The sequence below is a fragment of the Pteropus medius genome, unplaced genomic scaffold, assembly GCF_902729225.1.
Source record: "Pteropus medius unplaced genomic scaffold, Ma_sr-lr_union100, whole genome shotgun sequence".
NCBI lineage: Eukaryota > Metazoa > Chordata > Mammalia > Chiroptera > Pteropodidae > Pteropus > Pteropus medius.
Window position 1 is genome coordinate 427,271 of NW_024349568.1, and position 23,498 is coordinate 450,768.

Here is a 23,498-nt window from a genome sequence, read left to right on the forward strand (position 1 = left end):
AAAATCATAACTCTTATTGAACCTTTGAGAGAGCCGAGATCACAGAACAACCAGATAGCCTGACAGCTAAGGAAAGGGAGACAGCTCCAACAAGAGATAGGATTTGAGGAAGAGCTTGCTTGGGGAAAGGCATGGGAAGAAGCCAGGGCCTCCATGCAAGCACACCAAGTTTCAGGTAAAATCTTAAAAATTTTCTAAAGGCCAAGTATGGAGTGGCTACAATGAGAACATAGCATATCTCTGCAGGAGGTATAGGTATTATCCCACTGCAACTCTCAGAAAATCATGGAAGTGTGCAGAGGAGTTTCTGTTGGTCAGAAAAAGCTCCCGGGCAAAGAAATCCAGGAGCTGGCATTGACAATTGGGCTGAGAAATCTCAGAAAAGATAAGAAGCAAAGTGATATGGATGGGACACCAGCAGCATCTAATATAGACACAGATGTTGTGGTTCCTCCCCTGGGGCTGTTGCTGGGAGTCTACCATCTTGGAGTTTGTTGTTTGGTCTGAGCATGTTAGGGTGGTATGAACATATTGAGGTGGTATGAGCAAGTAATAGCCAATTCGAATATTAGAGATCTATTTGCAAGGATCTCTCTGCCTACAATTAGGTAGGCAAACAAGAGTGACTGTAGGATCAACTAGTTCATAGTGTTTTTATTAAACATGATGAAAAACGATTTAAGGTGTTTAATCAGCAAATTACCACAATTTTTCATTTACATCTATGATCTAGTTCAAATTAATTTTTGTGTATGTATAATGTACAGGTAGGGAGGTTCACAGTAATTCACATATTCCACCTTAAGGACAAATTTTAAGTAGTTATAAAAAAATCAATAAGACAAGAAAGAGAAATAAAAGGCATCCATATTGGACAGGAAGAAGTAAAACTCTCGTTATTTGCCAATGACATGATACCATATAGAGAGAACCCTAAAGATTCCACCAAAAAACTGTTAGAACTGATCAATGAATTCAATAAAGTAGCAGGATACAAAATAAATATTCAGAAGTCAGTGGCATTTTTATACATCAATGATGAACTTTCAGAAAGAGAAATTAAGAAAACAATCCTACTTACAATTGTGTCAAAAACTATAAAATACCCAGAAATCAAATTCATCAAGAAGGTAAAAGACCTGTTTTCAGAAAATTATGTCATTGAAAAGAGAAATTGAAGAAATGCAAATAAATGGAAGCATATACAGTGTTCATGGGTAGGAAGAATCAACATTGTTAAAATGGCCATACTACCTAAAGCAATCTATAGATTCAATGCAATCCCTACCAAAATACAAATGGCATTTTTCAGAGAGGTAGAACAAATAATGTCACAAATGGAGCCAAAAAAAAAAAATAGCCACAGCAATCTTGAGAAAGAAGAACAAAGTTGGAGGTATCACACTATCTGATATCAAACTATACTGTGTGGCTACAGTAATCAAAACAGCATGGTACTGGCATAAAAACAGATACATTGATTAATGGAACAGAATAGAGAGCCCAGAAATAAATCCACACCTATACGCTCACTAAATATAAGACAAAGGAGGTAAGAATATAAAATGGGGTAAAGACAGTCTCTTCAATAAATGGTGCTGGGAAAATTGCACAAATACATGCAAAAAATGAAGCTGGACCACCTTCTTACACCAGTGGTATACAAAAATAGACTCAAAATGGATTAAAGACGTAAACGTAAGATCTGAAACCATAAAACTTCTAGAAGAAAACGTAGGCAGTAAACTCTCTGATATTACTAATGGGAATTTCTTTTCAGATATAAACCCTCAGGAAAGGGAAACAAAAGAAAAAATAAACAAGTGGGACTAAATCAAACTAAAAAGTTTCCGTACAGCAAAGGAAACCATCAACAAAACAAAAAGACAACCGACTGTTTCGAAGAAGATATTTGCTAATGATACATCTGATAAGGGGTTAATATCCAAAATATATAAAGAACTTATACAACTCAACAAGAAAAATCAAATTTATTTTTTATTAAGTTTATTGGGGTAACATTGGTTAATACAATTATATAATTTTCAGGTGTACATTATAGTTTGACATCCATATATTCTATTGTGTAATTACCACCCAAAGTCCAGTTTCCTTCAGCTACCATATATTTGATCACCTTTATCTACTTCACCCTCTCCCTAACCCCCTGTATTTGAACCCCTTCACCCCTCCTCCCCCACCCACTACCCTCTGGTAATCATCAGTCCATTGTCCATGTCCATAAGTCTCTCTTTTCCTGTTCATTTGTTGCTTTTAGGTTTATATCCTACATATAAGTGATATCGTGATTTTCAACTTTTTCTGTCTGGCTTATTTCGCTTAGCATGATTATCTCGAGGTCCATCCATGTTGTCGCAAATGGCAGTATTTCATCTCTTCTTATGGCTGAGTAATATTCCATTGTATATATATATGCCACAGCTTCTTTAGCCAATCATCTATCGTACGACACTTCGGTTGCTTCCATGTCCTGCCTAATGTGAATAATGCTGCTATGAACATCGGTGTGCAAATACCTTTTTGGATATGAGTTTTCACATCTTTGGGGTAAATACTCTGCAGTGAAATTGCTGGATCATATGGTAGATCAATTCTTAGTTTTTTGAGGAACCTCCATGCTGTTTTCCATGGTGGCTGTACCAATTTGCAGTCCCACCAGCAGTGTATGAGGGTTCCTTTTTCTCCACATCCTCTCCAACATTTGTTATTACTTGTCCTACAAACAATCCAATTTAAAAATGGGCAGAAGACCTGAACAAAGAGGAAATACAGATGGCTAATAGATGTATGAAAAGATACTAAAGATCACTAGCCATAAGAGAATTGCTAATTAAAACCACAATGAGATATCACCTCACACCTGTCAGAATGGCTATTATCAATACATCAAAAACAAGTGTTGGCGAGGATACAGAGAAAAGGGAACCCTCGTACATTGTTGCTGGGATTGCAAATTGGTACAGCCACTATGGAAAACATTATGGAGGTTTCTCAAAACATTAAAAATGGATATATCTTTTGACTCAGCAATTGCACTTCTGTGTATTTATCCAAAGAAAACCAAAACAATAATTCGTAAAGATCTATGCACTCCAATATTCATAGCAGCACAATTTAGAGTAGCCAGGATATGGAAGCAACCTAAATACCCATCAACAGATGATTGGATAAAGAAATTATAGTTCATATATACAATAGAATATTACTCAGCCATTAAAAAAATGAAATCCTATCATTTGCAATGACATGGATGGTTCTTATGCTGAGTGAAATAAATCAGACAGAGAAAGATGAATACCATATGATTTCACTTATATGCAGAATCTAAAAAACAAAAAGTACAAACAAATCAAAATCAGACTCACAAATATAGTAGATAATTTGGTGACGGACAGAGTGGAGGGGTGTTGGGGAGCTGGGGGAATGGGGTGAGGGCTAAAAAAGTACAAATTAGTAGTTGATAGTTGGTCACGGGGATGGGGAGCATGGCAGAGGAAATGCAGTTTTCATTAATATGTTGGCTAGGTGGAGGGCCAGGGGATGGAGGGAGCAATTGAGGAGATCATTTTATGAACTATATAAATGTCTAACCAATGTACTGTATACTTGAAACTAATTTAAATAAATAAATTTTTTTAAATCATGACACGTCAGTTACCTCAAAAAAGTTACTATTGACATTATTTTTAATAATTGTTATTACTGAAATTCATAAAGTAGGAACCTAATGAAAATAGTAGCATAGTTTTACACATGTTAAATGGTTAAGAAATACATAAATGTATAATAAATGTACTAGTTTATCTCAAAAACAAAAGGACATATAACCAAAAAAAGTATGTTTGGCAATACCTACTCTAAGTCACTATCAGCTACTGACTTTATATCCAAAGTACTCTTTCCCACTGAAAGGGAATGCTCTGAATAGCCTAGCTGAGTATGTGGCCAGAAGGAAAAAAATATATATGTACACAAGTAGTGAGTTTAAAAACATGAATTCATTTACCACAGATTAGGGGGCAAAAAAAATACTGCATTACTGGATCCGGGAACTTGTACAAAAAAAAAATTCTACCTCTGCAGCCAAAAAAATATTTACCTTCTATCAAAATCAATGACCCATGAATTTTCTTCAGAATCTATCTCCAGTTTTCTAAATAGAAGTCAGGGCAAAGTTCATGGGAGATTCCTACTTGGGATTGATGTGGTCAGGGGACATAGCTATATCTCTGAGTCAGAAACTCAGTGTCACTCACAGCAGTTCAAGGGCTAATGGGGTGGTCCTTTTAATGTGTCCTGCATGAGAGGTTATATACAATGGGAGCTGTTCATTCCAGGGGAGATGACCCATCCATAGGAAGGGAATATACATCTATCCCCTAAGGAGAACCCATGGGAACTGAACTGGCAGAAAAGTTTCCCTTTATTATGGTCCCTTGGCTTCAAGGAAATTTAATTGCTTAGAGAATTGAGCAACAATAAAACAATTTATTTAATGAGGAGCTCTGAGAACTTGGCCTCTGGACCCCTCCTCTGCAGACTCACTCGCAGCTCCTCAGCCCCGGGATAAGGGTATCCTCTCTGAGATGTCCAACCACTCTGGAGAACCAGTGCCTGAACCCCATTTCTTGCCCGTTCTACGTCAATTGTCCAAGGCAGGAAGGACCAGTAGAGCCAAATCCATGGAGTGATGCCATCGGGGACGCCAGAGTGTGTACTGAGGGAAAGCATTGTGAAGGGAAGTAAGGCTTTTAATCACCATGTCTTCTGGGGGGTCAGGTTGATAGAAAGTAAAAGGAGATCAATTCAAAATCCTGCACATTTCGTGTCCCTGGCTCTAGAGATTCTTGCAACTCATTCCTTCTCAGCCCCTTTCTCACTTACCATCTCAGGGCACAATTCCAGGATCTCTCTCCTCCCCCAGCAGGAACTGACCCAAACTTCTATCTTCTCCACTCTCAGGATTCTTCTCTATTTCAACTTTAGCATGTCCTTTTATTTGTGAAGTGCTGACTGCATGAGGCAGCCTTGCAGAGTGAGAAAAGCACTGACTTAAAGTCAGGGAGGTATGATATCCACTTCAGCCTTCTCCATCTAGTGCTTGGTGGACCTTGGAAACGTTTCTTACCTTTTTCTCATCAGCACAACAGTGAGTATAAGGATATCTCAGAGAATGCTTATGGAAGAACAGATACCATGGACCTAGTGTCCAGGATCTGGTGTTATTTGAAAAACACCATTTATTTATTCATTCATTCACATAACAAGTCCCAAAAAAATTCTAAGGAACTCACACAATATAGAAAACAAATCAAAATACCTTAAATGTATATGACAAGAGAAATATGGTGGCAGAAATAAAGAAGACATAAAATTGGGTGAATAATTACATGAGTAAACAAAATACCATGAAATGTTACATACTTGCCAAAATTGAGCCCCTGATATGACTGAGAAGTCCAGTGAAAACAAAGGCTTCTGTGTTATGAGGATCAAATTTGGCTATATAAACAAAAGAACTAAAAATAAAAAGTGTTCATATCCAATTAGAGATTACTTTGTCTCCCTCATAAGAAAAGAGGGGCCGGCACAATGCCTCTCTGTTAACACAAAGGACAAGAGTTTATTTCATCTCTCTGCTCCCCATCCATAATGTATGGTTTTCCAAGATATGTCAGCTGCAGGAGTCCCATTGCGATGTGCAAATTCCAGACTAGAAGATGATAGAAAAGGAAAAGGCTTCTCAAGAGCATTCCAGTATTCCCACTCACCCACTTAATATACTGTAGAGACTAACCATGATTACAAGAGAAGGTGGAAAACAAGGTATCTGAGGTGGGCATGCGACCACTGCCAAATATAATCAGTTTCTGTGAATAGGGGAGAGGAGAATAGATGTTGTATAAGCAATCTCTGGCACAATGATCACTTACAAGATTCACAGTATTCATAACGTTAAGACAAACGCTTGACAGAAACATGACCCTTCCTGATGCTAAGGCAAAAAAGACATTGATCTCCCTAATTCTCCTGAAATGGTCACATTGTGTGATGGAAGGAGCAATGTCTCCGGCCAATTTCTTTAAGGGGTTGCAAAAATATTTTAAGACTCAAGTGTTTCTTAAGGTAGGCTAGAGGCATCCCATATGGAAAGAGTCACTCTGTCAGAGAGGTTACATCATGGCTCAGGTTTTAAGGTATTCTGAAAAAGTCAGCAATAAACCTTGATTAGAGTTAAAAGAGTGACAAGAGCATTCAGATTCTCCAGTAGAGGCTTATTGAGCCTCCTTGGTTAACTCTACTAGCATTAATTTGGTAGCTCTAATTAACAAGTCATTATCTAAATTTTTAGAATGACCTGCCTCTCTATATTTCTTCGAGCTCTTAGAATTTTTATGTACCAATCATATAGGAATTTGGGGGGTATTTTGTTGGTTTTTTAATTAATTTATTTTTTATGGTGACGTTAGTTAACGAAATCCAATAAGTTTTAGCTGTACATTTTAACAGTAAGACATATATATATTTAGACTGTGTATTCACCTCCCATAGTTAGATTTCTTTCTGTCACCACATATTTTACCCCCTTTACCCCATCTACCTCCTCTCTCCCCGCTTTCCTCTACCCTCTGGTAACCACTAGTCTATTGGCCATGTCCATGAGTTTCTGTTTGTTTGTCCTGTTCGTGTGTTGCTTTGAGGTGTATATCCTACATATAAGTAATATCATGTGATTTTCAACTTTTTCTGTTTGGCTTATTTCCCTTAGCATGATTATTATAAGGTCCATCCATGTTGTTGCAAATGGCAGTATTTCATCTCTTCTTATGGCTGAGTAATATTCCATTATATATATGTGCCACAGCTTTTTTAGCCAATCATCTACCGTAGGACACTTCGGTTGCTTCCATGTTCTGGCCACCTGCTATAGACATCAGTGTGCAAATATCTTTTCGGATATCGGTTTTCAAGTCTTTGGAGTAAATACCCAGTAGCAGGATTGCTGGATCATATGGTAGATCAATTCTTAGTTTTTGTTTTGTTCTGTTTTGTTTTATGGTTCTGCTTTTATTCTTTTAATAATTTTTTAATTTATTTTGGTGACATTGATTAACAAAATCCAATAAGTTTCAAGTGTATAACAGTAATTCATATATATATAATATACATATTATATTATATATATATATATATAATGTTGTCTGTTCACTGCCCTTGGATTTCTTTCCATCACCACATATTTGACCCCTTTTATGGCTATCTACCTTCTCCCTCCCACCTTCCTTCTGGTAATCACTAGTCCACTGTTCATGTCCATGAACTCTGTTTGTCACGTTTGTTTGTTGTGATATCATGTAGTTTTTAACTTTTTTCTGTCTGACTTATTTCGCTAGCATGATTATCTCAAGATCCATCTGTGTTGTTCCAAATGGCAGTATTTCATCTCTTCTTATGTCTGAGTAATATTCTATTGTATATATGTACCACAGCTTCTTTATTCTAATCATCTGCTATAGGATACTTCAGTTGCTTCCATGTCCCTGGCCACCATGAATAATGCTGCTATGAATGTCAGAGTGCAAATATCTTTTCAGATATGAGTTTTCAAGTCTTTGGAGTAAATGCCCAATAGAGGGATTACTGGATCATATGGTAGGTCAATTCTTAGTTTTTTGAGGAACCTCCATACTGTTTTCCATAGTGACTGTAACAATTTGCAGTCTCAGCAGCAGTGTATGAGAGTTCTTTTTTCCCTGCATCCTTTCCAAAACTTGTTATTACTCGTGTTATTGATAACAACTAATCTAACAGCTGTGAGTTGGTATCTCATTGTGGTTTTGCTTTGCATTTCCCTAATAACTAGTGATGCTGAGCATCTTTTCATATGTCTGTTGCCATTTGTATGTCTCTTGGAAGAAGCATCTGTTCAGGTCCTCTACCCATTTTTTGATAGAATCGTTTATTTTCTTGTTGTTATTGAGTCATATGAGTTCTTTGTATATTTTGGATATTAGACCCTTATCGAAGGCATTGCTTGCAAATATATTTTCCTATTCTGATGGTTGTCTTTTTACCTTGTTGATGGTTTCTTTTGCAGAGCAGAAGCACTTTAGTTTGATGTAGTACCATTCATTTATTCTAGCTTTTACTTCTCTTGTCTTTGAGGTCAAATTCATAAAATCCTCTTTAAGTCCGAGGTCCCTGAGTTTAGTTCCTAGGTTTTCTTCTATGCAATTTATTGTTTCGGGTCTTATATTCAGGTCCTGAATCCATTTTGAGCTAATTTTGGTGTGTGGTGATAGACAACAATCTACTTTCATTCTTTTGCAGGTGGCTTTCTAGTTTTCCCAGCACCTTTTATTGAAGAGGCTTTGCTTTCTACACTGTACGTTTTGGGCTCTTTTGTCAAAAATTATTTTTCCATATCAACATACATTTACTTCTGGACTCTTGACACTGTTCCACTGGTCTGTGTGTCCTATTTTCTGCCAATATAATGCCATTTTAATTATTGTTGCTTGGTAGTATAATTTGAAATCGTGCAGAGTGATGCCTCCAACCTCATTCTTATTTCTCAGGACAGCTTTGGTGATTCAGGGTCTTTTGTGCTTCCATACAAATCTGATGATTTTTTGTTCTATTTCTTTAAAAAATGCCGATGGGAATTTGATGGGGATTGCATTAAATCTGTATAATACTTTAGATAATAAGGTCATTTTAACTATGTTGATTCTTCCAATCCAAGAACACGGAAGTTGTAACTTCTTCAATTTCTTTTAATAGGCTCTTATAGTTTTGATTCTATAGGTCCTTCACATGTTTTGTTAGCTTTATTCCTAGGTATTTTATTCTCTTTATTGCAATTGCAATTGCAAAAGGAATTATTTTTTCCACTTCTCTTTCTGACAATTCATTATTAGAGTAGAGGAATGCTATGGATTTTTGAAAATTGATTTTGTACCCTGAAACTTTACTATATTTGTTTATTATTTCTAATAGTGTTCTTGTGGAGTCTTTAGGGTTTTCTATATAGAGAATCATGTCATCCACAAATAGTGACACTCTGACTTTTTATTTTCTATTTCAATGCCTTTTATTTCTTTCTCTTGCCTGATTCCAATCAGTAGGACCTAAATCTTATATGAATTTGATAAAGAAAAAAAAATCTATGCCCTCCTCACAAATTTTGCAACCTGAAAACATTATTACCAAATCACAAATGAGTGGACCACTTCATATGACCAAAAAATTGCTCAAATATAACATTAGTCTAATATGCAGTGCTTGTATTACCTTGTAAAACTATATTTTAAGAAATTCTACTGAAAGATGAAAGAAAAAAGGACAATGTTTGACAGACTTTCAATAACACAGACTAAAGTGTCATGAAATATATTGTAAGATAATGTAATATATGATCACGTAAGCAATGGAAATCATTGTGAAAGTTGTAGATATTTGCATTGAAAAATTAAACATAAGGTTCATAAACAATGCTTAGAATAGTTAGGATAATGTATGAAAATTATTAACTCCACACTGATGTCAGAAAAAAACACAATTATTGAGCTCCGATTTTTAGCTACATGTTAAGCAGTGAGGCTGAAAGAAAGTGTGGAGGAAAATAAAAGCAAAGAGATAAAAACTGAAGGACTAGAAGCCATAGATGTTCTAGACCGACACTACTCAAATGTTAATATGCATGTAAAATTCACGGTGATCTTGTCAAAGTGCAGATGCTGGTCCAGCAAGTGTGAATGGGGCCTGGAATTCTGTGTTCGAAGAAGCTCTTGGGCAGTGCTGCTCCTGCTGGTCCATGGACCACACTTTGAATAGCCAGGCTGTGAAAGACACAACTACTTTGGAACTGAGATTTGTTTCCAGCTAGTATTGACAGAAAAAGAAAGGGTGGAAGCATTTCAAATCTCGTAACTGAAGGCAATTATTAAAAGGTAGTACTTTATTAATTCATCTACCTAAAAATAAAGGCAACCACATTCTTATGCTGCCAATGTGGTGATAATTGAATGCTACTTTTTCTCTTTCCTGCAAGTTTTTTCATCCTCATGGAACCAGGAAATCAAACATGTGCTTCAGAATTTCTCCTCCTGGGATTTTCAGCAAAGTCAGAGATTCAGTTTCTTCTCTTTGGGCTGTTCCTCTCCTTGTACCTGGTGATGTTCATTGGGAACCTGCTCATCATCCTGGCCGTCAGCTCAGACTCCCACCTCCACACTCCCATGTACTTCTTCCTCTCCAATCTGTCCTTTGCTGACATCTGTTTTGCCTCCACCACCATCCCAAAAATGCTGGTGAACATCCAGACACAGAGCAAAGTCATAACCTATGCAGGCTGCCTCAGCCAGATTTTTTTTTTCATTGTGTTTGGATGCTTGGACAATTTACTCCTGACTGTCATGGCCTATGACCGATTTGTAGCCATCTGTCACCCTCTGCACTACACAGTCATCATGAACCCTCGTCTCTGTGGGCTGCTGGCCCTGGGGTCCTGGTGCATCAGTGTCATGGGTTCCCTGCTTGAGACCTTGACTGTTTTGAGGCTATCTTTCTGCACAAATAGGGAAATCCCACACTTTTTTTGTGACCTTCCTGAAGTACTGAAACTCTCCTGTTCCAACACCCTTGTCAATAACATAGTGGTGTATTTTACAACTAGCCTTCTGGCCATGATTCCTTTCAATGGAATTATTTTCTCTTACTATCAAATTGTTTCCTCCATCCTGAGGATTTCCTCAGCTGGGGGCAAGTACAAAGCCTTCTCCACCTGTGGGTCTCACCTGTTGGTGGTCTCCTTGTTCTATGGAACAGGCCTTGGGGTCTACCTCAGTTCGGCAGCCACTTCATCCTCTAGGACAAGTCTGGTAGCCTCGGTGATGTACACTGTGGTCACCCCCATGCTGAACCCCTTCATCTACAGTCTGAGGAACAGAGACATAAAAGGGGCCCTGGGGAAACTCCTTGTCAAGATGGGGACTCTCAAGGACAGAGATGTTGTAGGGCTCTCATGAGTAACTGAGTGCACAATAATGAGCACCAGAAATCCTGGCTTTCTTTGTCCAGCATTTTTATTTTTCCTAATTTTACATGTTTTTAAATTAAATTTATTGGGGTGACATTGATTAGTAAAATTATATAGGTTTCATATATTCACCACCCAAAATCAAATCTCCTTCCATCACCATATATTTGATCCCCTTTACTCTTAGCTACCTCTCTCCGAATCTCTTTCATTTTAGTAACCACTAAACTGTTGTCTGTGTCTATGAGTTTTCGTTTGTTTGTCTTGCTCATTTGTTTTATATCTCACATATAAGGGAAATCAGACTTTCCTTTGGTTTTCCATACTTTCTCCATATTTCTTCAGGTTATATCTTGGGTTCTTTTTCACTTTATAACCAGTCATTTTAACTTTATGTGAAGAGAACCTGGCATTTTTTTTTCACTTATCTTCAGTAATGGTCTATATTTTTTAAGTAAATCTTATGCTTTTAAAATATATTCTCAGAAGTGAAGAGACATGTACCTATTTTGGAAATGCTTTGAAAGCTCAATTACAAAGATGATTTCTAACATTAGGTGAAGTTCAGTGAAGTTGTAGAATATGAAATCAACATACAAAAATCAGTTGAGTTTCTATATGCTAATAGTGAATTATTGAGAAGAGAAAATTAAGTAAACAATCTTATTTACAAAAGCATCAAATACAATAAAATACTCAGGCATAAATTTAACCAAGGAGGTAGAAGATCTGTACCCTGAAAACTATAAGTGATTAAATAAATTGAAGAAGACAAAAATAATGGGCCAGATACCCCATGTGCACAGATTGAAAGAATCAATGTTGTTAATTTAAAATGTCTATACTACCCTAAGCACTCAGCAGACTCATATCAAAATAAAAGCATATAGTTCCATATATCAAATTATATTACAAGGCTACAGTAATCAAATAGTACAGTGCTGGCATTAAAATAAACAAATAGACCAATGGAACAGAATCAAGAGCCCAGATATTAACAAATTCAGATGTCAATTAATCTTTGACAACGGTTCTGAAAACACATACTAGGGAATGAATAGTCTTCTTAATCAATAAGGTTGGGAAAACTGGATATTCATATGAAAAAAATAAAACTAGACCCCTATTCTACACCACTTACAAAAATTATTTTGAAATATATTAAAGATTTAAATGTAAGACCTCTATCTGTAAAACTTCTTAAAAAGGAAAAAATTTCTTTGACATTGGTATTGAAAATTATTTGTGGATGTGACACCAATAGCACAGGTAACAAGAGAAAAAATAAACAAGTGATATTACATCAAACTAAAAAGTTTCCATATAGCAAAGGAAACAATCAACAAAATAAAAAGGCCACCTATAGAATGAAACAAAATATTTGTGGCAAAGGAAAAAATCGACGAAATAAAAAGACCACTTACGGAATGGAACAAAATATTTACAGACCTCATATCTGTTTTTTAATATCCAAAAAACATTAGGACTTATACGACTTAATACAAAAAGAACAAATAATCCAATTAAAACTGGACAGATGACTTGAATGGACGTTTTTCTAAAGGACACTTACAAATGCGCAACCAATACATGAAAAGATGCTCAACTGAGCATTGGGGAAATGCAAATCGAAACCACACTGAAATATCACCTCACATCTGTTAGAATGTCTACTATCAATAAGTAAAGAATAACAATTGTTGACAAGGATATGGAGAAAAGAGAATCATTCATTGTACTCTGTTGGTGGGAATGTAAATGGGTATATCCATTATGGAAAATAGTATGAAGCCTTCTCAAATATTTTTTTAAACTATTATGTAATGCAGCCATCCCACTTCTGGTTATATATCCAAAAGGAATAAAATCTGTATCTGGATGAGATATTGACACTTCCAATTTCATTGCAAAATTATTCACAAAACCCAATATATGAAAACAACCTAAGCGTCCATCAGTAGAAAATAGATAAAGGAGATGTGAGATATTTATAAAATAGAACATTATTCAGTGATAAAAAGAAGTAAATCTTGACATTTTCAACAACATGGATGGACTTTAGGGGTATTATTATAACTGAAATAACTCAGACAGAGCAAGACAAAACTATATGATCTATCTTATATGTGAATTCTTTTTGAAAAAGCCAAACTGATAGAAACAAAGAATAAATAGGTGGATGCCCAGGACTGAGGTGGGGGAAATGTTGAGATGTTAATCAAAGGGTACAAGCTTCCAGTTATAAGATGTCTAAGTTGGTGGAATGTAATGTACAGCAAGGTGACTATAGTTAACAATACTCTATTATATACTTGAAATCTGCTAAAAATATATATATTAAATGTTCTCACCACAAAAAAAGGTAATTATATAAGGTGCTGGTTCTGTTAACTAACCTTATTGTGGTAATAATTATGCAATATACACATATATCAAATCATCATGTCGTATACCTTAAATTTACACAATGTTATGTGTCACATTCACATCTCAATAAAGATGCAAAAAAATTTTTTTAAGTCTCAAAGCAATGGGTGAGATTGTACAGTCCACCTAGGAAAATTGGGAAGTAAAAAAGTAATTGTGAAAAAATAAATTAAATTCTACCTGGGGTATATAGATACAACCATTTCATATGTCTCTTAACAACAAATGGCCAACAAATATATGAAAAGATGTTCAGCATCACTAGCTCTTAGGGTATTGCAAATCAAAACCACAATGAGATACCATCTCACACCTGTTAGAATAGCTATAATCAACAAGACAAGTAGTAACGAATGTTGGAGAGGATGTAGAGAAAAAGGAACCCTCATACACTGCTGGTGGGAATGCAAATTGGTAGAGCCGCTATGGAAAACAGTATGGAGGATTCTCAAAAAACAAAGAATTAATCTACCATATCATCCAGCAATACCTCTACTGGGTATTTACCCCAAAGACTTGAAAACCCATATCCGAAAAGATATTTGCACACTGATGTTCATAGCAGCATTATTCATGGTGGCCAGGACATGGAAGCAACCGAAGTGTCCTACGATAGATGTTGGCTAAAGAAGCTGTGGCACATAGGTACAATGGAATATTACTCAGCCATAAGAAGAGATGAAATATTGCCATTTATGACAACATGGATGGACCTCGAGATAATCATGCTAAGCCAAATAAGACAGACAGAAAAGGTGGAAAATCACATGATATCACTTACATGTGGGATATACACCTAAAAGCAACAAATGAACAGAACAAACAGAGACTCATGGACTAATGGACATGGACTATAGACTAGTGGTTACCAAAGGGTAGGGGTAGGGGAGCGGGGAGGTAACAGGGTAAAGAGGGTCAAATATGTGGTGACAGAAGGAAATCTAACTACAGGAGGTGAACACAGTGTAAATATATATATGTCTAACTGTTAAAGTGTACAGCTAAAACTTATTGGATTCCGTTAACCAAAGTCACCATAAAAATGAATTAATTAACTAATTTTTTAAAAAAGCATGAAACTCCTAATTGATTGGTCAAAAACATTATAAAGCCAAGGATTAGTGTACCCATGGTTTTATAGCAAAGGAATGAAGCTCTCCTCCTATCAGAAAAGGAAGTAGCAATTTTCTAGGAGTCATATTCGGACATATCAGGAGTCATATTCACACAAAATCACTGGCTTTTAAGACCCAAGGGAAGAAGACAAGGCAGCTTGCCCAGTCCTAGATATGGAGAAGACTGTAACTCAGGGCTGTGAAAAGTTTCAGTGTCAAATTCTGGAAGCCAGAAGAGTTCATGGAGAGGGGTAATAAAAATTAGATGCACCTGATTAGTCTAAACTGGTCTCTTGGGAACAGTGAATTGGCAAGAAAATTTTCCGTTCTATCTAGACAAGTTCTCATGAGGAAACATGCTAAGAGTTGGAGTAACAATGGGAAATGTGTCTGATATGCACATGTGAGGAGCAGGTACAGCACATATCCGAAGCTGTAAATACCTCCTCTACTGCTGTCCCAGAGCATGTTTAACTTTGACCTGGAGGGACGTGGTTCTTGTATTTGGAGACCTAAGTCAGGATCAGAGACCAATGCTTCACTTCTTCCTGCTGTCTTCTCTGCAGAACAGAGCTTCATCTGCCATCCAGGGAGGAATTCGACTTGCACATGAGTCCTTCCTCTCAGAGACTCCAACCAGGTGAGTCTGAGAACCCAGCAGGTACTTCAACAAAAGGGTTGGAAAGGATGGAACTTCTACTTGAGGTCACCTGAGAGCCTAACCAACCTAGCCCAAAGCCAAGAGATTAGTGTGTTTGTTTGCTTGGTTGACTGATTAATTCATAATCACTTTACTATGTTTTTAAAAAGAGAGAGAAGCGTTTGTTGAATTCACCTATGTGAGGATCGTTGTTGACAATTAGTTGATGGGGAGAAAAGTACAGTTGTATGAGAATGAAGAAGAAATGGGAGACATAGTCTCCCAGTAAATTCCGAACATAGCCAAGGAGTTTTGCAGTTAAGGGAAGTATGAAAATAGAGTATCAGACATGGACGGGTGTGCAGTGAGAGCATTTAGACACTTTTCAGATGAGTGTATTTGAGTATGTTCTCTGTTCATTAGAAAAATCCAAACCAATGGAAGCAGGTAGTGTCTTGCAACAGGAATACTTGAGACATACATTTCACAGAATCTTTTATCATGATCGCTATTCCCACGGGGAAAAACATATATATTTTATATAGAAACAGCATATGCTAAAGGGCTTTACTTTGCAATTATCTCATTACTTGGAAGACTGGATATATTGGCCATTTACTCTTTCATTTGCAAATTGTCTCTGAAGGTTCTTTGCTTTATATACTAGGGTCTGAGTGTTATTCTTGTATTTTGCTTGTTTTTGTTGTATCCTTTCCTTTATAGTTTATTTCAACTTCAGTTCTGAAAGAAAAGTTCAGGAATTGCACTTCGACATGTGAGACAATGAGAGAAGGAGGTGTATTTCTAATAGCTTGACAGTCTTCTGTGCTAGAAATAGAGACAGACGCAGCTGCTCTCTCCCCACTTCTGCACTTCCTCACATGGCTATGCCGGCTTCCATTTCTGTGGCACTACCATTTCACCCCAGACTGCTCTAAGCTACAACCACTTCTGCTCTGGCAAGATTCATTATCTCCGAGTCTCTTTTTATTCCTGTGCTGTGTATTGTGTGGGGAATGAGCAGTTCTCAAAACAGGAGCGTCTGAGATCATATACCTCAAACTGTGACGCTTCAAAGAGAGAGGTAAGAATGTTAACCAACACATGAAAATAAGAAAGGCGTCCTTTCCTAGTCACAAGATTCTGTGAAAACAAAATTAATAAAGTGCAAGGAACAACTTGTGGACAAGGGACTCCTTGTGACTTGACATTTCAGCAGCAGGAGGGAGGCCACCTCATTCCCCCATGTTCTCTGACACCATCTCTCATCACTGTCCCTTCTTGTTCATTCCCCAGGACAAACCAGCTTCCTTTTTAAACTTGATTTTCTGAAACAGCTGCCTTCTCAGAGCATTCTTCCTACTTCTCCCCTGACCAGCACAAATTTCCTCCAAAACTCATGTCACTCTCCCTCTCTTCCTTGAGGTCTCTCTACACATTTGTGGGCCTGCATGAACACACAGTAAATAACAACACCACCATTCACTCTCCTCTTTAAAGCTGATTTCTTTTTCTTCATAGCAATTTTCACCATCTGCTAATTTATATAATTTTATATCTCCTATATTCTTTCTTCATCATTGAACTTCATCATTGCACTTTTGATTCTCAGCACCTTATACTCTTTGCCTAGAAGGCACACAGTCCTCCACTGATGGTCCCCAAGTGCATGACAGAATTTCTCATTAAAGGTGTAGGATACATGACCACATGGGAGAAAAGGCTGAGTGGGACAGGGGTGGCATGGGGAATCCCCTAAAGGGGACAAGTTCCATAGAAAAATTATGGATATTCGTTTTTTGAATGCAAAGTATAAACTATAGAATTTCGACTGTATTTGTAATGCTTATGTTTGAGAAAAATAATCATGCGATTTTTTCTGCCTGGGTAGTCACCTCTACCACGTGGAACGAGACAATGATTCACAAATTTCTTCTTCTGGGACTTTCAGAGGAACCAGAACTGCAGCCTCTCATATTTGGCTTCTTCCTCTCCATGTACCTGATCACTGTATTTGGAAACCTGCTCATCATCCTGGCCGTCAGCTCAGACTCCCACCTCCACACGCCTATGTACTTCTTCCTCTCTAACCTATCCTTGGTGGACATCTGTTTTACCTCCACCACTGTCCCAAAGATGCTGGTGAACATCCAGACACAGAGCAAAGTCATCACTTACGAAGGCTGCATTACACAAATGTATTTTTTTACACATTTTGGAGCATTGGACTTCTTCCTCCTGACTATGATGGCCTATGACCGGTTTGTGGCCATCTGTCACCCCCTGCACTACACGGTCATTATGAACCCCTGGCTCTGTGGGATGCTGGTTCTGGCGTCCTGGATCTTAGCTTCCCTGAATTCCTTGTTAGAAACCTTAATGGTGTTGAGGCTGTCCTGTATAGACTTAGAAATTCCCCACTTTTTCTGTGAACTCAAACAGATGGTCCAACTTGCCTGTTCTGACACCTTTTTTAATTACATGGTGTTGTATTTTGTAAGTATGCTGCTGGGTGGTGGTGCCCTGGCTGGTATCCTTTACTCTTACTCTAAGATAGTGTCCTGCATACGTGGAATGTCATCAGCTCGGGGAAAGTATAAAGTATTTTCTACCTGTGTGTCTCACCTCTCAGTTGTCTCCTTATTTTATTGTACATGTCTAGGAGTGTACCTCACCTCTACTGCTACCCACAGCTCTCACTCAAGTGCAGTAGCCTCAGTGATGTACACTGTGGTCACACCCATGCTGAACCCCTTCATCTACAGTCTCAGGAACAAAGACATAAAGAGAGCCCTGAAAAGATTGGGACGGCAGCTGTACAAGGGCCAATAGTCTTGGGGGTGCAGAAACGCCCATGATTGGAGGGCTCAAATTCTCAGAGCCTGAAGTTGCTATTTTTTCAAGAGATCGTAGAAGTAGAACTAGCATTTCTGTTTATTTCCTAGAATTCCCTTTTCTTCGAATTCAACTTCTCTATTTAATTTAAGTAGTGTACTTTATTAAGCTTCTGTTCTATATGACATATAGATAATGCTTTCCTTTGTCCATTTTCATATGTTCTCCAAGATTTTCCCAAACTTGGATCCGAAATGCTTGGCAATTTCCATATCTTACATGGGGCAATATGGATTTCTTAAAAGGAATTCATTCTCAAGTGACATATATCATGGCAAATAATTTAAGCTATTTTTCCTGAAAGAATAATCATGAGTTTATTACTCATATGGAAAAAATACTACACTTGGCAACTCAGGCCATCTACATAATTTTGTCGTAGAGGAAAATATGATACCCCAGTTTTCACTTTGGGTCCATCATTCTTTTTTATATCACTACTTTAACTGCTCTTTCTGATAATGTGTATTTTGATATTGTTCTATTTAAGTCTCAGCCTTTTGGTAGTGAAGCTGTCGGCTACGAATGCCTGGGGCACATGCCTGGACCCAGAGCATACATCAGGGCACACGACTGGACCCAAATTACTTGCTGCAGCCCTTATAGACATTTTTCTGACCTGAGCCTGTGCTGAGGATGAACCAGCCTTTTGGTTCTCATGATTACAAGACACACCTCAGCAACAACCATCAGAGCACTTTATAAAACAGGCTTGTTACACACATTCCCGGAAGACACTTGGCACACCTATGCAGGGAGATGTGGGAAGAAGGAGAGAGGGAGGGGAAGAAAGAGAGAGAGGGAGGGGAAGAAAGAGAGAGCCTAGTGACTCTGTCTTTATTGGAGTCTATGAGCAGGGTCTCTAGGGTTTCACGGGTTCGCTTGTTCTTGGAGAATTTTAAAACCAGTAGTAAAATTAGGGCATAGAAAGAGAAAAGCAGGGTCACTCATGAGGCCAGTTATCTAGGCTACTGAGGGCTTTCTAAAAAGGGGACTTCATTGGTGGGGGCAACCTGGGTGCTTATCTAATTGTTTCTCATACAGCTAGCAATGTTTACTTGACATGGTTGTCTTTCAAATGGATGCCTTGAAATCAAAAGCTTAACTTCGGTTAAGTACACTACAATCAAAAAGCTTAATGTCAGGCATTTACACTATAAACACGCGACCGTGTTTTATACCTGGTTTCCTGATTTTATTGTTATCAGCTTGGTGTCCACAATGCGTACCATAGCCACTAGAAAAAAATGGCCATCAAACACATTTATTCCAGTGGCGTCGACATGGAAAGACAAATTTGAGTAAATAGATTAACCTAATATGGTTGTAGTCAGAAATGACCTTTATATATGAGAACTAAAATTTCAAATCATTCATTTTATTACTATCCAAATTATTTCTTTTTCATGCTATACAACTGTTAAAGTATGAAAGATTCTGTCCATGAGTGAAGATGTTTATTTATGGAAGTGAAGAATGGGTCAATGGGTTTTGTTTTATCACTAAATTATCTTCCTGTTTCTTCTTGTAAATTAATGCTACCTACAAATATGACTCCATTGTTCTAGAAAATAACTCTCCTTTTCTAATATTTGTCATAAATACTAAAGGACAATGAATAAACAATGTCAATATTATCCATTTCATGTCTCCATCCTGCTCAGGAATCTCTTCCATTTTCATGATCAGAGGATGACTCACAAGAGAGGTTAATATTTTGCCCAGTCATGTGATTCAGACTCACCAGTTTTTCCGCACAAATACGCATGTCCTTCCAACCTCTCCTACTTATCCAGAAGGGAACCTCAGCATAGTCACTTGTTCATATAGTTATCTGAAATAAACTTGAACAGCAGAATTATTATGAATGCTCACTTCAAATATGGAGTCATAAACCAAAAATAAAAAACAGCAGATTATTATAACTGCCTTTGGTTCTGTTTGTTTTGATAGTTGTGTTAGCTATTGCTGCATAATAAGCCGTCCTATGTCAAATGAGACACCATAATACCTTTATTATCAGATCAGATTATATGCTGGGAGTGTTTCTGATCTCTGCTAGGCTCCTCATGAGTCTGCAGCCAGCTGTCAGTCTTTCCATTGTGTTCCAAGGCTCATCCATGATGTATGTTTTTGTAATTTTCTTCTGTCTTGCACCAATTTATGGTCAATTTACTACATTTCTATATCTAATTTAATCTATTTATTAAAAAAATGAATTTATTGCATTAATTACTCAAACTTAATTCCACTGTTCCTAAATTCACATATGACACTTGGCTTTCTTCCCAGTTAGAACTCTCCTACGCCATTAAATGAGAATCAACTACCTATGCTCTAGGTCCTATCCTGAGCCATGTTGTATTAAATTTTTTCCATTTAACTAAACTATTAAAAAACAATTGTACACAAACTGCACATTTAAAGTTCAAATTTGATTAATTAAAGGAGCACATGCTGCATGATTCCATTAGTGTATAATTTAAGACAGTATCTATAAGATGTAACTGCTTCGTTACGTAATTGTTAAAAAAATAATCTCCTGAGCCTCAATTTCCTTATTTCTGAAAATAATTTGTGATACTAAACATAACTTCATATGGACGTTCTGAGGAATAAATGAAATATGTGGAAATACATTTTTAGTTTAAGAAAATATTCAAGGGAATTGGTTATGAATATTTGTCTATGTATACATTTTCCTTTCAAATAAGCACACACACACATATATGTACACATACATTTATGATTCCATATTTTATGTTAAAAGGAAACTTGAAAGAAAGTTGGAGAGGAGAGAAATAAAAAAGAATTAATGTTTTAATTAACATAAAATAAACGAATATAGAAATATAAACACAAAGATGAAGTAGAACTGTGACCCTAATTTTCATAATGAATTTCATTATCTATCTTAATGCCACAAAGGTGTCATAGTCAGAGCACAATAACATTTATGCAATGAGGACTTCACTGGACCGGCTAATAGGGTGGAATAGCTCCAAATCCTTTTGAAATTTATTCTCTACTTCACATAGGCATTTAACATAAAATTCCCTTACCCAAAGGAAGCTAATGAATGAATTGAATTAAACTCAATAACCTTAAACCAATTTTATTGAATAAATGTCTGTATTATATTTATATTGCTGCTGTCAAATATTCCCACACCAGTTGCTTAAAACAAAATATATATATATATATATGCCCTCAGAGAAATTAAGAAAATAACCCCATTTACAATTGTACAAAAAATAATAAAATACCTAGGGATAAAATTAACCAAGGAGGTAAAAGACCAATTCTCAGAAAACTTGAGTCACTGAAAAAAGAAACTCAAGAAGATACATATAAATGGAAGCATATACCGTGCTCATGGTAGGAAGAATCAACATTATTAAAATGGCCATACTACCCAAAGCAATCTATAGATTCAATGCAATCCCTATCAAAATACCAATGACATTTTTCAGAGAACCAGAACAAATAATCCTGAAATTTATATGGAACCATCAAAGATTCTGAATAGCCATGGCACTCTCGAGAAAAAAAGAACAAAGTTGGAGGTATCAAACTATATATCAAACTATACTACAAACTATACTACAGTAATCAAAACAGCATGGTACTGGCATTGATCAATGGAACAGAATAGAGAGCCCAGACATAAACCATGTCTTTATGCTCATTTAATAAACGACAAAGGAGGCAAGAATATATAATGGGGTAAAGACAGTATCTCCAACAAATGATGTTGGGAAAATTGGATAGATACGTGCAAAAAATGAAACTAGACCACCTTCTTACACCGTATACAAGGATAGAATCAAAATGGAATAAAGACTTCAATGTAAGACCCAAAGCCATACAACTTCTAGAAGAAAACATAGGCAATAAATTCTCTGATATTGCTACTAGTAATATCTTTTTAGATATATCTCCTTGGGCAAGGGAAACAAAAGAAAAAAATTAACAAATGGGACTACATCAAACTAAAATGTTTTTGCACGGCAAAAGAAACCTTCAACAAAATGAAAACAACCTTTGAATGAAAGAACATAGTCACTAATGATACAACCTGATAAGAGGTTAATATCCAAAATATATAAAGAAGTCATACAACTCAAAAACAACAACAAATTCAACTTAAAAATGGGCAGAAGATCTGAATAGATATTTCTCTGAAGAGAAAATACAGATAGCCAATAGACATATGAAAAGATGCTCAACGTCACTAATCATCAGAGAAAGGCAAATTAAAACCAAAACGATTCCGTGTTCTTGGATTGCAAGTATCAACATGGTTAAAATGACTTTATTACCTAAAGTATTATACAGATTTAATGCATTCCCATCAGAATCCCAATGGCACCTTTTAAAGATGCAGAACAAAAAATCATCAGATTTGTATGGAAGCACAAATCGCCAAAGTCATCCTGAGAAAAAAGAACAAGGCTGAAGGAATCATTCTACCCAACTTGAAATTACACTACAAACAGACAATAGTCAAAACAGCATGGTATCGGCAGAAAAACAGACACACAGATCAGTGGAACAGAATTGAGAGTCCAGAAGGAAACCCATGTTTATACAGGCAAATAATTTTTGACAAAAGAGCCAAAAACATACAGTGGAGCACGGAAAGCCTCTTCATTAAACGATGCTGGGAAAACTGGAAAGACACCTGCAAAAGAATGAAACTAGACTATTGTCTATCACCACACACCAAAATTAATTCAAAATGGATTAAGGACCGAAATATAAGACCTCAAACAACAAATTGCATAGAAGAAAACATAGGAACTAAACTCAAGGACCTTGGACTTAAAGAGGAATTTATGAATTTGACCTCAAAGACAAGGGAAGTAAAAGCTAAAATAAATGAATCGGGAGTAAAAGGGAAGTAAAAGCTAAAATAAATGAAGAGGACTACATCAAACTAAAGAGCTTCTGCTCAGCAAAAGAAACCATCAACAAGGTAAAGAGACATCCATCAGAATGGGAAAATATATTTGCAAGCAATGCCTCCGAAAAGGGCCTAATATCCAAAATATACAAAGAACTCATACAACTCAATAACAAAAAAATATAAATAAACAATCCTATCAAAAAATGGGCAGAGGACCTGAAGAGACACTTCTCTCTAGAGGACATACAAATGGCCAACAAATATATGAAAACATGCTCAACATCGCTAGCTATTAGGGTAATGCGAATCAAAACCACAATGAGATACCATCTCACACCTGTTAGAATAGCTATAATCAACAAGACAAGTAGTAACGAATGTTGGAGAGGATGCAGAGAAAAAGGAACGCTCATACACTGCTGGTGGGACTGCAAATTGGTACAGCCACTA

At 36.7% G+C, this 23,498-nt stretch overlaps 3 protein-coding genes across 3 annotated transcripts in view; 2 read left to right on the top strand and 1 right to left on the bottom strand.

Annotated features, from left to right (window-relative positions):
* The window catches only part of LOC120618985 (olfactory receptor 7A10-like), a 72,320-nt gene that overhangs the window by 24,648 nt on the left and 24,174 nt on the right, over positions 1-23,498 (bottom strand). The gene's annotated exons all lie outside the window — the stretch shown is intronic.
* On the top strand, positions 4,726-18,076 carry LOC120618986 (olfactory receptor 7A17-like). The gene is made up of 3 exons (XM_039883125.1): positions 4,726-4,731; positions 17,136-17,587; positions 17,870-18,076. The coding sequence occupies exons 2-3, from the start codon at positions 17,162-17,164 to the stop codon at positions 18,074-18,076; spliced, it is 633 nt and encodes a 210-aa protein (XP_039739059.1). The 5' UTR covers positions 4,726-4,731; positions 17,136-17,161.
* On the top strand, positions 10,021-11,051 carry LOC120619014 (olfactory receptor 7C1). Its single transcript, XM_039883144.1, has one exon. It carries the CDS (start codon positions 10,050-10,052, stop codon positions 11,049-11,051), a length of 1,002 nt encoding a protein of 333 aa, XP_039739078.1. The 5' UTR covers positions 10,021-10,049.

What these genes read in the sequence shown, in the direction of transcription:
- LOC120619014 (XM_039883144.1), top strand. Translation starts at nt 10,050, where the DNA reads ATGCTACTTTTTCTCTTTCCTGCAAGTTTTTTCATCCTCATGGAACCA.
- LOC120618986 (XM_039883125.1), top strand. Translation starts at nt 17,162, where the DNA reads ATGATTCACAAATTTCTTCTTCTGGGACTTTCAGAGGAACCAGAACTG. An exon ending in TGCTGGTTCTGGCGTCCTGG is followed by an intron (nt 17,588 to 17,869) that starts ATCTTAGCTTCC and finishes TGTGTGTCTCAC; the next exon opens with CTCTCAGTTGTCTCCTTATT.